Source organism: Pimephales promelas, chromosome 7 (genome assembly GCF_988280905.1).
Source record: "Pimephales promelas chromosome 7, fPimPro1.hap1.1, whole genome shotgun sequence".
Classification (NCBI taxonomy): domain Eukaryota; kingdom Metazoa; phylum Chordata; class Actinopteri; order Cypriniformes; family Leuciscidae; genus Pimephales; species Pimephales promelas.
The window spans coordinates 24,346,417-24,364,486 of NC_142775.1; the positions used below are offsets into that span (position 1 = coordinate 24,346,417).

An 18,070-nucleotide genomic window follows, 5' to 3' on the forward strand; every position below is an offset into this window, starting at 1 on the left:
TCACTCAGTCTTTTCTAGCACTCTCCGTCTCAGGTGTGCTAGTTGTGGATTATTTTTATCAAAGAGAACTCAAGTCGCATTCGACCTTAGTTGAATGAGATTTTTGAAAACAAATCTGTCACTGCTCAAGGGCATTAAATCAAAGATTGGCCCTTGCAATGTTTAAAACTACAACTTTTTGGTTATCGACCTGGATCTTTATCCACTACGGTACACCAACCCCATATATGAATGTTTAGTCGTATCAATCCATCCATTGTTCATACACAACACAACATTTTACAATAATTGACTACAGTGAGTGTTTTTTTCTGAATGCGTCTTTGAATTATTTACTTGACTGATTCATTCAAAATCACTGATTCATTTGGGAACTAAATACCCTGTGTTGTGGGTTGTATTTGCTTTGACTTTGACCAACAAAAAAATGGTACCAAACAAAGTAATGGGGTCTACACAAGATGCGAGCGACAATTCAGTAGTAAACAGGACCCATTATAATTATTGAATACTCTCTTTTGCAACTCAACAAGTCACCAATGGTAAACAGATGACCCATTCCATTTCTGGTTTCCTACACGCTCTTGCATTTCTGACACAAAGGTCAAATGGATTTGGATCGTTTGCTTCGGCACGTCCAGTGTAAACAGCTTCAGGAACCGTTCACACAGAACTTATTTGTGCATTCCACTGCACTATACCTTTCTATTGATTTTCTATGCATGCGCTAGAAGGACGTGTTTGACAGAGTTTCACGTGCTTTGCAAAGATGTGGCAAGTTAAGAAGTAAAAAAAAAAAAAAATTACGTATCCATAGACCTTCCCCCAACCACCTTCTTGTGTTTTTAATCACAATGCACACACACGCATATTTTTATAATATAATTATATATATATATATACTGTATATATAATATATATATATATATATATATATATATATATATAATTAAATTCTAAAATTAATTTAAATTCTATATTTAGCAAAAAAATCTATATATTAATTCATGTCTGTCTTTTTCCTTTTTTCTGTGTTCCACTTATTTCTATTCATTCAGTATAATCGAATGTAGACCTACTTTATTTTTTTTTATTTTTTTTCCTCCTATTTCACTTCACTCTCTCATGATCTCTTGCCAGTGTTGGCTTAGAGCTTTCTCATCCTGCATAATATTGCTTCTCAGCCGATAAAACAGCGAGTACAAATCCCGCTCCAGAATCGATGGGCACAGTTATTCCTGTGACCCCTGCCAACCAGCTGGCTTCCAGCCACACAGTCCCTCAGCCAACATGTGAGCTGACAGGCCACTGCAGCTCTGCACATACCTGCCTCCCCAGGGGCCAGACAGACCCTGCCTGCCTGACCAGACAAAGTGTGTCTCTGTGTGTCCAGGTGCATATGTGTGTGTGCAGTCTGGTCAGACTCTTCCAAAATACCTGCGTGAAGTTTGGAACAGCTTCATTTTCCACCAGGCCACCCAGTGATTTTAAACTACCTGCTTCTCATGAAGTGAAGCTTTAGTGGGTTTTAAAGAGATAGCATAGCATATAGGATAACATTTTTGTCTATATTGTGCAAACCTTTCTTCTTTAAAAGTATAACCATTTATAACCAAACAACCTGAAACCATAAATTTGCAAATGTTTCACATTATTTTGTGATATATTCCTCTCTGGCATTTTCTTACACTGTAATCTTTTTTTTCCACTGCTTTGAGAGCGTGGGCAGTGAAGTTGGCAGACTGTATTTCGACCCTTCGGAGCTCACAGTAGCTTAATTCGCTCATGTAAGCTCATCTTAAACTCCCAAAATAAAGCGGTGCTAAAACGTCACAATTAAGCTGTGAGAGATATGTAGGTCAGTTTCATGCTTAATTATCATTCTTGCAATACAATATAACATGTTCTTAAAGAAAGACTCCTTTGTTCCATTTCATGATATACTTACATAAAATATGAATTGTATTTTATTATATATATTTTTAAAAACTACTCCTAATAGTAATACTTTGTTTCAGTGAATGTTTTATTATTTATTGACTTTTATTTAAAATACACAAATAACATAATCAGATAGTTATAATACTAAAAACGTATAATATATAATTGTATTTATCCAAATGTTTTTTGTTTCTAATGCTTGTAATCTTTGACTTGAATTTTGTCCCATGTTTGCCCCATGTTTTCTTAATCTAATATTGTTCTCAAATATTTTCTTCTTCTTTTTTAGTGCAACAACGATTATGTTCCTGTGTGCGGCTCCAACAATGAAAATTATGAAAACGAGTGTTTTCTGCGGAAAGACGCCTGCAAACAGCAAACCGAGATCCTGGTGGTTTCTGAAGGATCCTGTCCAGCAGGTACGTTCAGCCGTGGGTTTGGTGTGTATGTCTCTTGAAAGTTAATCCTCAGCCTAATCATTTGCCAATTACATTTATTAACTGTGAGTTTGAAGTTATCAGATTGAGTAGAATTTCAATGTATTCATCCATGTGGTCTGAAACAGACAGAGAGTCATGTCTGCATTGTGTTAAACATGTCTTCAGTCAGACAATACCCATAGGTTAACAGGCTAGAGCTGTGTATGCTTTGTGTAAAGTTTTGCTATGTTTTAAAAACCTAGTGAGCTGCATCTTGAACTTTTTAAGGCATGAATGTTGTTTCTCAAGACTGGATTGGTGTTAGAAATGATTTCAAATAAACATTCCCCCATTTTCCTTTTATATTACATTCCTGATTGTGAATGGGTTTTGCACGTTTAAGGCAAATCAAAAACCAAATGATACGAGCGAAAGTGTGCTCTGTGGTCAATTAATGGTATATTGCAGAGAGTAAAGCAGATGTTTGGTGCTCTGGGAGTTGCTGAGTCAGACTCCATTAAACAGTGCCTAAACACTGAAACCTCTAAAAATGATCCCTAGGGAGGTGCGAGTGTGGGAGGCGAGTATTTGTGCTTATGGAGCATCCAGAGAATGAAATGTTCTCTTTTCGTCGTGTGTGCCTGTTTGTGTATACACATACAGGTAAATTCATAATTCAATCCCAGCAGGATGTTGGTTCTCATTTATTCCTGAATGTTCGAGCATGTACTTGTCTGTAGGTGCTCTATAAGGTAAAAAGCAAATTTACTGAAACAAGCCGCAAAAAAAAAACAAGTCTTTGTCTCTGTCATGCTTGAATGGTGCCACTGAATCATCTCTCATCATCTCTCTGTTTGGCTGTCTCTCTCTCTCTCTCTGAACACTTTCCTGTCATCTTTTGCTTTTATTTCACTCTTTATGTTCATGCATTGGGTGCACATCAGACCAGTCCGGTTTAATTACTTAAATCTGAAAATAAATCTACAAATGCAGTTGCACTTCCAAAGTGTCTCAGAAAACTTGAGATTTTTTTCTTTATATATATATATATCTTTCAATGGTTTGATTAGATGAACCACACAAATCGGACAGTAGGTCTTCTGAATTGCCTGGAGCAGCTTGGCGCTTTGTAAATGTTTCTTATTTTCCTTTGTTTCCTTGGCTATTGAGTAATTGAAATTAATTACATATATTTTTGCAAAGACAAGTTAAGTTCCTAAATGAAGATCATTTAAATACATTGCAATGCTGTGACTGCGGACTTGCAATCCTTATTATGAAATCCACATACAGATCAGGGTTTTAATTGCTTAAAGGTTATTTATATAACCATTCAAAAGTTTGTTTTGGTTTTTGAAAGCAGTCTCTAATGCTCACCAAGGCTGCATTTATTTGTGTAAAAACAGTAATATTGTGAAGGTACAAAATATATTTTGTAAAATTATAAATGTCTTGACTTTCATGTTTGATGTTTGAAATTCTGACTATGTTCAATTCGGATTTATCATGTCAATGATTAAATTATGTGGTTAAACAAAACAAAACAAAAAAAAATCCTAAATGATTTCTGTCCAAAAAGAGCTTTATGTTAGACCAAAATAGCATACCCGCAGCCGGATGAGTTTTTCACACTTTCAGCCCTGAGGGCATTGAAGAAAGAGACAGAGAAATGGACTGCCTCACAGTTCTGATGCTTGTACCAGCTCATCTAACTCTTTGACACTGATTTCCTCTCCACTAATTCCCTGGCAAATGATCCAGCGGCTGAAAGATGACCTACAGAGACAAGTGAAGTGTATCACACTCTGCTGTTTTCTTTATTTCTCCAAGGCTGGTTGCAACTTGGCTCCTCTGTCTTCATTCAAACATCAATATCATAAGTGAAAGTGAACACCTTCATGCACCAGGAAATAGAACATTGATTGTTATAAGTATTTCAGAGAAAGTATCAAAGGCCGCATATCACATCATATTAAATTTTTATAGTATGTCATATTTTCCAATCTGTGTCTGACTCGTAGTATTAAATGCTGCTCTTCTTTTACTAAATGTCATTGGCATGTAAACATGGAAAGTCGTGTGTTAAAGCGTTCCTCTGTCATAGTTTTTGTTGTTTTTTTAGTTAAGTCAGACTGCAATTGCTTAATCATTACACCGCTTTACAAAGATACATTTATATATGTCCACTACCGATCAAGAGTTTGGGGTCAGTCTTCAGATTTGGTTCTGTGTTTGACGCTCTCCATGGTGCTGAATGTCATTCCACAAGTGTGGAATGACACTGAATGGCATCAAAGCGCACTTGTCGGTTACAATCCTTCAATTCAGAGTATTGTAAGCATTAAAAGTTTAGGTAATATTTAAAGTCTACAAGTTACTAGTCACTAAACTTAGCTGTTCCCATTCACCAACAGTCACTTCCAATTCGGTTTGGTGAAATCCTGTTATTCCTGTTATTACACTTGGCTACTCTAATGCTACTAGAGTGTTGCTTAGTTTCCCAAAATGAGTCCTTGATGTGCTCCAATGACACAGTGCCAAATTAGGTGAAGTATCATGGAGGTTAGTATATGCTTCTCTCTTTTTCTGGCATTGATAAGTGGGCTATTTACCTCACAAATGGTAGCGAGTTCACCGCTGTGCTGCTGTAAGATCAGTGTGAGTAATGCACTGATTAAGGAGACGGGCCAGTGCTTATATTGAGTTTTCAGTGCGGCACTGGGCAGCTAGCCATTAGCTTAGTGGTGCGTAACTGTAGAGAGGAGTAAGCACTTTATTTTCAACATTAGAAATGGAGGTTAAGATAGCTTTTCTGCATAATCGCACTCCACGTAGTGCTAAAGTAGCTTTCTGCATGCAGGGAGCATGTTTCATATTACAAGAAATATCAATTTCTTTCTCAAAACATTCACATAAACTGAGGACTGCAAGCTCAACAGGCTGTTTTATCAATTATTCTTTGTGCCTGGTACTGATGTTACATGATGTCCATGTCGGTCAAGCGTACTGTTCTTGAAATAGGTAATTGTGTGTTGTAACAGCGGCCGTGGCATGTTAAATCACAGCTGCATTTGTCTCTGCTGACAGAGACCATCTGCCTCTGAGCCACAAGCTCAAGTTTTGCTGAACCCATGGCATCGTGGGAGCCCAAGGAAAAGTGCAAAGTCACCTCATCACACATTCTTCCTGATAAATGACAAAGGCAGAGGAGATGCATAACCCGCTGATACCTCTGAATGAGAAGCAGGTTTCTTACTCTAAATAAGACTCCTGCCATTGTTTCATGCCCGCAGACTCAGCAGAGTCCAGTCTCACAGGAAGAAGTGTGCAGAGAAACAGGCTGTTCGTCTCGCTTTACTTCCACCCTCACACTGTGAAATAGTCTTTTTGATGTACTAGGGAACTTCATGATTTTTTGAGGCTGTGGAAGATTTGCCACTTTTTTGATCCAATGCTTCAGGACAGATTCATTGGTTCTGTATAATGCTTTTATGTTTTTGTATTTTAGGTCTTCGGTTTCTATCAGGAATTTTGAATTGAATACAAGGATGGAAAATTATAATTGCTGATTTATTTTTATGCATTACACTTCTTTAGTTATTGATTGTAGACTATAGTTTAACTTGTTATAACCATCTTGTTATAACCTTGTAATAACCTTTGATATTAGTTTCATGACTAGTCATAAAAAATAAAATATGATCATTAAAACATTATTTAATGTTTACTGTATACAGCAGCCCGCTGAAAAATCAATTCGATTTTAATGATGTTCTTAATAACATATTTATTAATTATTTGTGTTAAATTTACATATTATTTGTCTAAATTGTCAATAGATAATTTGATTACTTTTATTTATATGCCAGGCTTTAGACAGTTAATATGAGTCATATTTTCTAATTTTATACACGTATACACAGGTTATATATAGGGTACAGGTGAAAGTATTTTGACAGGTTTAGACCTATTTTTTTTGTATTAAAGCCAAAGCTGAGCGTTTTATGTCCAGATGGCCAGAGAGCATCTCTCAAATAATCAAAGACAGATTGTGTGGGACATGTCTCTTGATTCAAGAATGTAATTGTCAGGCAATTATTTATAAACGGACGGCAAATAAATCAGTTTGAACTTCTGTGTGTGTGAATGTGGTTCCGTAGGTTATTTTCTCTCTTTTTTTTAATCTGATGGAAAAATGGAGCATTTTATTGTGTCTAAGGGATTAAGGATGGAATTCATGCTTGATATAACACATAGTCCTACACAGGTAAATTGTAGTGTGAATGTGTGTTTGAATGTTTTAGCTTGCTATCAAATCAAAATGATTTTATAAAGCACATTACAAACAACAGTTGACCACTTTGTTGTATGAAATCATGCTAAAAAATAGGCATAACAATGCATATAAACCATTTAGACTGCAATGCAATAAAGTATAAAAAAATGAGTGCATTTGTAATATCTCCCTCTTATATCATTTGTGCATCCCACTTCTGCCTACAGAAGCCAAATGGGTCACATTTTCACCTTTGATCTTCCCACAGTTCAAGTACATGGAGCCATATCTGTAATGTATATTAGAATAGTATGCCCAGACTCTAGAGAGCTAGATGAGCAATAATGTATGGTACATATTTTAGTCCATCCATCAATCCTTTCATTTTCCATTTGGATTGTCCTATGTTACGGGGATGCTTGAGCCCATCCCAGAATTTCTACCTGTAGGCAGGAAAACACCCTGGACAGATGGACAGTCCATCTCATGCAGCGTTTATGTTGTTTGTTTGTTTGTTTGTTTGTTTGTTTGTTTTAAATATAATTGTTTTATGTGGTCTCTTAGTTAACATTAAGCCTTATGAACGGCATGCATAAAAATGATAAAGAACTAGAAAATGCTTTCTAAATTAGTTTTACATGCAGTAAAACCTGTGTGAATTTTGACCCTTGGTGGATTCACTAAAATTATATAAAGACTTTGGAGAAGACATTGATCTAATGATCTGCTTTTTGTGTTTTATAGAGGCTGGTTCAGGATCAGGAGATGAAGGTAAGGCAAACCAGCCAAAAAAAATTCCCATTTGGACACATGAATTTGTGTGCTTGCTGCTCATTAAATCACTCTGCACTTGTTTACACTTCCCCACAAATGATGCACATAAACACGCACTCACTTTCTCTCAGCCTGTCAGCAGTCAGTTGCTCTCCTCCACAAGCCGCCCACTGAAACTGAGATTCAATTACGCCCACTCATGTATTGTTCAGAGAAACAAAATTATTACACTTTTCCCCCAAAGTGCAATGTCTGACTGACAGTAGAACAGTCTGCGGCTCTAGCTGTATATTAGCTTCGCTTGAAATGTGTCACTCTTCTTTGATTTAATCTCTCGCTCTTCCAGTCAACCCTTTTATTCCTCTCTCTTGACGGAACAGGCCACATCCGCTAATTCAGTAGTGTAACCCCTATACTGCTGCTTATTGTTACCCTGGAAAAACCCAGACAACTTGGTGCAAATTTAGATTTGCTTTGAAAGTTAGCCTGGCTCATTTAAGCCCATTTCCAATCTGTAGAAATCGAGGCACCAATCAGAAACGTTGGGGCAGGTTTTACACGATGATGACAGCGCTGGGATTTTGAAGCAGATTTTGTAGAAAACATTACAAAGATGGACAGTAGCACCTCATTGCAGTACACGAGATCCGGGGGGGCGTGGTTGGTTCCAGATCTAAGGGGTGGAGATGGGCGAGATTAGGGGTGGGGTTAGGGATTAGTGGGTGGATATGGGTAGGTTTAGGTATATGTAAGGTGGGAGGAGTTGTATCTGGATTTCATGTTCTGCAGTGAGGAGCATCTCAAGATGGATGCCGCGGTCGAACATCACTTGTTCGAATCATCTATCGCATCTTTTTTAAGCGTTTTGACCATTTCCTTTTTGTTAATAACTGAGCAAAGAACAAGACCCGGAGATGTTTCACCTCCACTCTGCATAGGTCACCTCCTTCATCACTCTGATTGGTTTTAGATCTGTCCGTGACGTCAGTTGGTGACACCCCTCTGAATGATTTGTCTATGACGCTTTGCCAGACTAAAACTCAGTTATGGTCTGGTTTTAACCAGGCTAGCTTATTGTGGTCTAAATTGTCCAACAGTCTCCTGTTTGTTCAATGTGGTTTGTGCTTTTTGCAAATAGCAGCAGCTTGGTTGGTATATATGTCATTTGGGTGGGATTATTTTCACTGAGGAGGTTAGGTAAATTTATATATTATTTATATTTATCTTTATAGTTTTTAGAGAAATTGAATCCTATCCGGATAGTAATGTCTGTGATTGAACACTGTGACTAAAGCAAAATATCTTGAAGCTAAAGCTACATATCTATCTAGAAACTCAACAACTTTCTAATTGTGGGTCAGAAAGTGATTATTTAGTGCAATATTTTCAAGATTTCTCTAATAGTTCATGTTGGCTTCAGTTCAATAACAATATAAAAGCCAATTATTTAGCAAACAGCATGTTGTCTTTAAAATATTGCACTTAACATTTGCTAACACAGTAAAAATGGGTGTTTATAGCTACCTTTATATTTGAGTTCCATGACAAAAGTTCATGGTTTAGAAAACTTCTGCCCGAATAGTGACATAATAGTGCTTATGAATGCACATCATGAACTTCTCATTTACCAAGTATCTACGAATGCGTAGATATTTGTTAGACAAATGCTTTAATCCCTTAATGTTAGTAGAGGACAATAAATAACTCTCTACCGACCAGAAAAATAAATGGATTCAATGCAGTGAATGTGGAGAAGACAATATGTTGTGGGGAGAGGAGGAAATATGGATAGAGAGACAAAAGAAGAGTGATAAGAGACCGGAGACCGCACACATCGATGCAATATGTGGAGAAAGGAAAGGAGAGGGAAAGAGAAATGGAAGGCTGATAAAGAGAAAGATAAGTAAAGAGGAGGAAGAAAAGATGAGAGTGATAAAGGCTGGGGTAAACGATTGCAGTTTATGGATGGAACGGAAAGGGAGTGCGAGAGAAGGGCATTAAGGTAAACACAGCACCATTGGTGTGATAAAAATCAAATGTATTTCAATGGCTGCAGATAAAACATATGGGTCGCTTACTGGGCCTGGATGATGCTGGTCACTAATGGCAAAGCACAGAGAGAAGCTTCTCAGGCTGTTTGAGTGTGACAGGCTACCTGTGAAGGGAGCGGTTCAGCACGCGTAGGTCCAGGATTGGCCATAACCCACCGGATTTCTTCGGGACAATGAAGTAGGGGCTGTAGAACCTGGACCTCATTTCGTCTGAAAGGACAGTCTCGGCTCGCACCCTTCGCCAGTAGGGTAGCAACCGCCGCTCTCATGACAGGGGCATTGCCACTGAACATAGTGAAGCGGACTCCCCTGAAACGGGGGGGGGGCCACAGACGTCATTTCGGTGGGGCAGCGAAGCGGAGTGACCAGCCCAGACATTCAAGGCATAGCGGCCACAGTCATCATCCGCACACTTACACTGTGGCCTGCTCTGCCAGGGGTCTGGCGAAAGAGGGGGATGGTCCGGAGACGACACACACTGTCATCCGACTCTGTGTCAGAGGAGGACGAGGGGTGCACAGCACCGTGTCATCCGAGAATTTTGTGTGCTCAGAGGTGAGGGTGTTACTTCTTTCTTTAACCACATTAGGGTGCTGCCAACCCGAAGGTGAGCAGCGGGGAGTGGAGAACAAAAGATTCTCCCCCGGCCCTCCACCGGGGGAAGCAGTGGTCCTGCTACCTGCTATCTCCTGAGAAGTCACCATCATCCCTGAGCAACCCATCTCAGGAGCGCTGCTTGGCCCGGCTTTTAGCGGGGGTCGGGGCTGGTACCTTCTTGCAGCTTCCTTCACGACCAGGCCCGGGTGAAGGCTGCTGCTTGGACCGGGCGGGAGGGGTGGGACCCGCAGGAAGACTGAGGCACCTGCTCGGTCGGGTGGGTGGAGGCTGCGGCTGGCCGACCGGGCAGGATGTGCTTTGTTGCCTCAGTATGCTTCTGAGCAGTAGACAACGGTTGGAAAAAGTCCTTGACTGCACCGCTGAAAAGGCCGGCCTGGGACACGGAGGTGTCGAGCAGCCTGGACCGCTCAGCATCCTTCATGTCGGCCAGGTTCAGTCAGAGATGTCTCTCCTACACCACGGCTGTGGACACCTTTGTCAGCCGGAGAGCCAGGTTGGTGGTGGCGCACTGCTCATTAAAGAGCCCTGGGTCTGTCCTACAACATATCACATTCAAGAGCATTAAATTAGACAAATCTTAAAATATTAATTAAACTAAAGTCTATTTTGCAGGGATTAAATGTTTAGGGGAAAAGTATTGTATTAAACAACAATGTTAAACATATTTCATGATCTTATTTGACAATGCAATCATCAATAATTAGATTAATTTGAAGTTATAAAGGAATATTTTCAGCCCATTGATGATTATTACAAAATAACTGTTTGATCATCTTAAATGGGTCATATCCTCATATGTTGTTTGAGTGCAACAATTGGATAGTATTATACTGTAGAAAATAATGGGTGGGAATATAGTGTAAAAAAAATAACAAAATTATTATTAAAAAAAATAACATTAAAAATAAAATGAAATCAGTTTGATGATTTCTCGGTTAGTAACTTGAGCTCCATGCTGCTCTCATGACTGGCAGAACACAGGCAGTGTCTCTTACATAATGTTACAATAAAATAATAAAATGAGTACATGGTAAGGTCTAAATAGACAGTTTTAAATACTAATGACGTTTATTGTTAAGTTCAACTAAATTAGTTTAGTTGATTACTTTAGTAAATTAATTAGTAAATTAATTAAATTAGTAAATTAATTTTCTTCTGCAGGATGTCACGACAAGAGGGCTGTGACAAAGGCCGATATGTTTATTTACTGACTGCTAGTTGTCTCTTTTTTTGGGGGGGGTTCACCTGACAGAACGAACTACTTATAAAAAAAATCTAATTACCTTTTTATTTTTATTTATATAATTAATTAATTAATTAATTTTTATTATATTTTTCTCTTTTTTAATTCCAGAAGCAAATATATTTGTTCCATCACTGTAAACCAAGGAACGCCTGATTTTATTCAATGATTAATTGCTGTATCACTTCAGCTGTCAAAACTGCAGCAGTACGGCTCCACCAGCACTTCATTATTTATAATTACTTCCAAATGAAATCCATTTACTGTGTATCCAGGGCTCTGCTTCAAGGATCCATTATGTTTTTAATTTTGGTAAATTTTCTATAATCAATACAGACACAGGAAGCAGTCTTTAAGGGAGTTGGTTTGTGTGCTTTGGGTTTTCGTTGTGTATTTATTTAGTCTTTGCCGCTGTGGTTGACCTTGTTTGATCTTTCACATAAAATGGTTGTTAAGTCGTGCCTTAAAATGTTCTAAAACACTCCGCAGCTTTTACCGGAGGGAAATTAATGACCTCACGTTCCTGAGGTGACGACAGTCAGCTGCACAGCCGTCTCCGGGTGAGGACCTTCCTCAGTCACCGTGGTATCACCATGGTAACAAGCTTAGAGGACTGAGAAAGAGAATAATCTAATCTCCCCATTTCAGCTGCTGTGATAAAGGCGGGCGTAGTGCCGTCTGGAATGGGAGGTGAAGACTAAGGAAAAGTGTCTAACTGTGCTCAGAGTTTGCATGCTTTACATTCAAGCTGAGTGTGAACATGTTCACTGTTTCTGTACTGCAGTCCTTACTGAGTTAGACATAGTGTTTATCAGTATCTGGCATTGCAGCTGGAAAAGGCTTTTAAAACATCACAACAGATATAATTTATAAGTTCATCTGATATAAATTGAAAATTGAAAAGCTTGAGTTTATATATTGTATCTAAGACTGAATCCAGTGCTTAATTAAGGCTGAGAGGATTTTGGGTATTTGTTTTTAAATGATAAGGCATTAACAAGTGCATTTCAAGGTAAAATAATATGTGTGTGAGTTGAACATTGTAAGCGCAGGTTTATGCAAATGTATTGGGGGTTATGTTTTGCTGTTGGCTCTCAACATACTATTTGACCAATCAGCTTTCTTAAGTTCAAAATCAGTCTCATAGGTTGGTGCTTACTGCTTAATGTTTGCGTACAGTGTGACAATGCCGATTTTTACATGCATTTGGAGCTTGGGGAGTGTTCATTTTAGGCTCCTGCTAATCAGGTTAGCAGGAGACACAAGCAACAGGAGTAAGATCAGACAGAAATCGATGTAATAGTAGAGGCAAGATCGTCATCGGTGAGAGAGAGTATCACTGATCAACTAATGATATTTGGTCTTAAAGTAGCTGTATCACAAAATAATACATCAGGTTGTGGTTAGGGACGTGCAGAAATTTAGCATGTGGCGGTAACATGCTGTTTCTAGTTGGTATAGCTAGGTAGTAATCTAGTAATATAACTGAGTAATGTGACACAAATGAAAATGGATCATTCCATGGGCAAGCATAAAGGCATGTTCAGGCTGCTAAATTGGGTCTGTCACTAAAATATAATTTTTCCATTACACAATTCCATCATGTTGAATTTACATGTACAAGTTATGTTTTCGAACTAAGAATTAACTAAACCGAGAAAGGAAAAAAAAAACAAGTCAATTTAATTGTTTTGTGTGGAATGATCAAATCGTGTAAATTCAAAGCACTTTTTTCTGTGTTCTTATTCTCCATAGCTGAATGAAAGGGATTTAGCGCTTCCTTAAAGTATGAAAATTGAAAATAACATTGAAAATGGAAATGACTTTATATTCCACTTTGTTCTTATCACAAACAAGACATAGATTTGCCCTTGTTGCCTTTGTGAAAACCCATTTCAGAGACTAAGCTATTTCCAGCCCGACAAGAGAAAATGCAATCATTTTATGGCAGCATCTACTCATTCACGATTTGTTCCGAGCTCTGACAAATACCTCCGGAGTTATTAATATAGTCAGGGTCTCCACAAATGAAATGTAAATCTCAGGCACACGTGGAAGGAGACAAATCAAATGAGACAAAGGTGTATTGGGGGCTGTTTGAACCTTCTGTCGCTCAAAAATAAATGTGCTGTTTTAATGTGGGTCATCCTTGGGGCAGAAGGGGATTTCTATTAAAATGTATTTTGGGAAATACAATATAATGATATGGGCAGGCTGGAGAGAATGTGAAAGTGGCAGAGAGGATGAACAGGAATCACACTAGACACAAAAAGATGAGCTGTTCACGGCAATAGTGGGATTATATGGAGATTAGCGCGCTAGATGGGTCAGGAGACATTGTGATTGATGAGCCGTGGCAGGAAGTGACAAAATGGCCTCAAGGTCGCAAGAAAAACTGAAAGAAAAGTGCAGAGATCATTTTGGCTTATATACATACAGTAGAAGTATGTTTTTTTTTCTGCAAATAAAACAGAATAAATCATATCAACATAGAAAATAGAGATTTACAGTCCAGGAGACGAGAAAGAAATGTATGGAGAGAAAGATAAGAAGGAGACAGAAGGGATCACTAGAAGGATTTTACAGTATACAATAGCTATTTTTCAGCTGCTGCATCTATGAGGGGTTTAATCCCTTTCCAATCATTGATCTTACAAAGACACTATTGTCTGATAATTGTGAGCTTCATTTATTGACTGCCACTAAAAACAAACCGACTAAAATCTGTTCTGGTTGAAATCAGAAAAGCATCAGCACTCTGTGGTGCAGGAATACCCATCATAACAGCAGTCTCCATCTCCCAAATTACTGGAAATAGCTAAGCCTAAACTCCTTGGAGACAAACCTCTGTGTCTGAAATGTAAACATCTAAGGGCTTGGTTGTTTATAGAGCTTTCAATTCTTAAAGGATCATTTATCCTGGGAAGCATCTGCAAAATCCACTGAGGTTGTTGGTTTGTTTGACTGTCTTTGAATAGAAAATAGAGATGCGAGGAGCTCCGCTGGGCTTGGAGTTTATGGAGTTTATGCTGGATCTGAAGGTGTTTTGAAATGGAAAATTATTTCACATTTCTTCTGAAACATGGTAAGGGTTATTTGTGGGCTAGAAGCATAATGGATGATTACATTTGAACATCTGTTTTCCACTTTCTTAAGGCTTTTTGCAGCTGGATTATTGACTTCTGTTAATAGACCCTTCTGATCAATGGTTACAGGTGCAAAATGTTCTCCAAAGTGATCAAATCACTCAAACCAAACAGTGTCAGAAACATGTGACCACATTTACTAATTACAGTGAATTATGCATAGCAGCGAAGGGCCTCTCACTCCCCTGTCAATCAGTTACTTTGCTAAAACAAGTGTTAAACCTTGCTGCTTACAGTACATCCCACTTCAAAAGAAAATAATCCTAGAAGCATACAGAATGGGAATGGAAGTAACACTTTTTGTTTGAGCATCAATAAATCAGTGGTTTGTTATAGATCTCTCAAACTTTGATACACATTAGCTACATGTATCTGCTACAACCAAAACTCACTTGGATGTGTACTACACAATCAAAGCTTATGTGAGTCCATGTCAAATACAAAGAGTTGTCTTACAATACCCACTACTGGGGTGAGTTGTGCAGTAACATAAACTGGGGAGGTACTGTAATTAAGATCCACATTATCTAATTAAGGCAAAAACTTTTTTGAAGAGCAAATAATAAACAGTTTTGAATAAAGTGATTCAAAGTGACAAAAAAAACATGTGTATTTCTTTTAGGACTTTAAATTAAGACACAAAAACAATTGACCCTTCGCTCAGCCCCGCCCTCCGTAGTTACTGTTGCTACGCCTGTCAAGCTTTCGCAACTAGCACATCTATTATAGTGTGGATGCACTGGTGTCAGACATTACCAATGAGATAATTAGTAATTTTTGGTGAACATGTGAAATATCTGAGAGAGCAAGACAAAAGGGACTGCAGTATTCCATTCGAGGGATATATGCAACCGATTAGCTAAAGCTAAAGCCTATAGTCCCAGCGCAAGCAATGCTGACCATTCAAATGGGAAACACAAATTAAGTATTTGGCTCTTTTTTAATATTATTAGGCCGTGTGTCCACCAAAGCGGTTTTCCTGGTGTATATTTTCAATTGTTTTCAATGGGAGCACTGCGTTTTTTAAACGCCATGACCGCAACGAGGTGCTGAAAATGTTGACGGGCAGATGTTGGAGCCCGTTCTCATCCCAAAGCGCCATATAGGACGCTTTTGCAAAAGCGTAAATATCCAACGCACATGGCACCCTTTAACGTGAAATGGGACGCAGATATATTTGGGCAGAAGGCGCCCCCTAGTGGTCTAACCCTTACCCTACACCTTACCTAAACTTAACCATAACCGAAGCGTCTCATTAGACGTTAAAGGGTGCCATGTGCGTTGGATATTTACGCTTTTGCAAAAGCGTCCTATATGGCGCTTTGGGATGAGAACGCGTTGGATGTTGTTAAAGGCCAATATCTAAATTTGGTTTAAGTCTCTAAGCAATGAATTCATATTCCTTTGAGTTGTGAAATGACCTTTAACTTGATACAGAAAAAAAAATAGTTGTTGTTCTACTGAGGTGGAAAACCTCACGTCATCCTTGCTAAATCATTCATCGTCACATGAGTTCATAAGATCTGCTTTAGGGAAAATTGCGTTGCTTTTTTTATAAATATAAAATCCGAATAAAGTGAATGAAACATGGCATTTTTTATGAAAGAGATCATATTAAGTTTTATCATATTTTATGGAATACTCTTGTGATAGCCTATAGCAGCTGGCACTTGTGTACCAGAAGCTTGCATTGCACTACTGATTTGGATCTTTTCTAAAGATCAGCGGGTAAAACCGGAGTGAAAGATTGGCACTGTGGTGTCAGAAGGATTAGTGGGGCTTGATGGCAAAGATTGGCACCAACAGTGATGGAACATCTCAACTGCTCTCTGTGCCACCCCACTGTGTCTGGGAGTTCAGATGGAAAGACAAGGTGCCAGCATCTTTCTGCTCGGACAAACATGATTTACTGCAGCAGGGGGTGAGCTGGGAGGATTTATTGATGGTCATAAAGAGGTCATTGTATAAGGAAATCAAATGCTCCTTGATCTTTAAAGATACAAGTTTTATGTTCCTAATCAGTTTATTGAAATTAAACTGCAAAACTTTCTTTTTCAACAGCATGTAATGAGACTAGTATGACTAGTATGAGACATGTAGGGACTAGTATGAGAGTGTGGTTTAGGGAAGGTCATCTAGTGGGTGAAGCACTAGTTGATATGGACATTAATCCAAATGTTAATTTCAGCCTCAATCCTGGTCAGATCCCTTCATCAAAGCTGGCTTCTTAGCTTGCAGGAAGTGACACGTTATTGACTGTACATCGACCGCTTAGCTGCTGGAGATGTTTTCTTCTGTCCCTTTGTGTTTTTTTTTTCTCTTTCCGTCTGCCTTTGTCTCTCATTCTTCATCTGTTTTTGAACCCTCTCCTTGCTGTTTCTTTCTTTCATGCTCTGTGCTACATAGGACAAACATCAAATGGTGTTCTCTCCATCCTGTTTTTCTTCTCATTTCTCATCATCCTCTATTTTTCATTTCCTTTCCTTCCCCTGCACTCTTCTTCCGTTATATTACTGAGAGTGGCTCCATCACGAGTGTTATTATGGGTGCCATCAGGGGCCGATCATAGTCAGAGCTGGAGATCAGCATACGTGCTGGTTTATGTGTGAATGTAAGAGGCTCTGAACCTCGTAGCACTTCTCATAGAAGTATAATGGAGAGCTCTAGACACAACACAGCTGTATCAAATGCAAGTGAAATGGTGCTTATGTGGGGAGTGTACGTTTAATTTATGTGTGATGGCAAAAGTCTTTCTGAGTGATATGAAATCTGTGTGTTTATTTTGCACGGTTGACCTTAGTGCACTGTAATGACCTAGAGTGAAACTGATTCGTAGATCTTCTGCTGGGTCTTATAGGCGCTCAATGGAAGACTTTCAGCAAGCTTAATCTGGTCAAAGCTGGAAAAAATGAAGTTTTAAGCCGTAATTCCTCTCCTAATTCTTCTTCCCTAATCCCTAGAAAAAGGGCAGCTCGTTTCAGGCCTTCTTTCCTGAATTTCACACGTTGGCTCTTACTGCTCTTGCCAATTCAAACCCTCATCTGGCTTTCAAAACGCTCTCCAAAAGCTGTCAGCCAGTGGAAGAAAAGAGCCCCGGGAGCACTCCACAAAATTAGACACCTTCGCTCTGCGCCACCGTCGTCAGCGGATTGCTGTAATTACATGCGCAAATGGGTCATTGGCAAGGTCTTCTATGCTGTCAGGTGTGGATAGAAGAGGCAAAGTGCCAGAGTGGGTTTTACGACATGCTTTTCCCAATTGGACAGGGTTACTCTCAGAGTCTTACTTGTGTGAAGTGGGTTATAATGGACCCAATGTGGTGAAGACTCAGTTAATGACTACATGATTGGAACATTGAGAGCCTGGTACTGTATTTATCAGACAAATTTGCAGCTCAAATGTAATATACGTCCTTTCAAAATGTTTATTCATATATTCAATTTTTTACTACAAAATTATCCATCCAAAAAATGAGTAATCAAATCCTCTGAAAGTCAAATAAGTTAAAAAAAAATAATGAGTAGAGATGGAACATTTTATAGAACTAACAGTAATGGTTAGCAACAATGCAATAGTGGTAATTTAATATTTTCAAACAAAAA

At 38.6% G+C, this 18,070-nt stretch overlaps 1 protein-coding gene across 2 annotated transcripts in view; it reads left to right on the top strand.

Annotated features, from left to right (window-relative positions):
- Positions 1-18,070, top strand: part of tmeff2a (transmembrane protein with EGF-like and two follistatin-like domains 2a) — a 64,957-nt gene that overhangs the window by 26,601 nt on the left and 20,286 nt on the right. For both annotated transcript variants that reach the window (XM_039655883.2, XM_039655882.2), the window contains exons 3-4: positions 2,231-2,360; positions 7,381-7,407. In XM_039655883.2, coding sequence (XP_039511817.1) covers positions 2,231-2,360; positions 7,381-7,407 — 157 coding nt within the window. The remainder of the gene's footprint in view (positions 1-2,230; positions 2,361-7,380; positions 7,408-18,070) is intronic.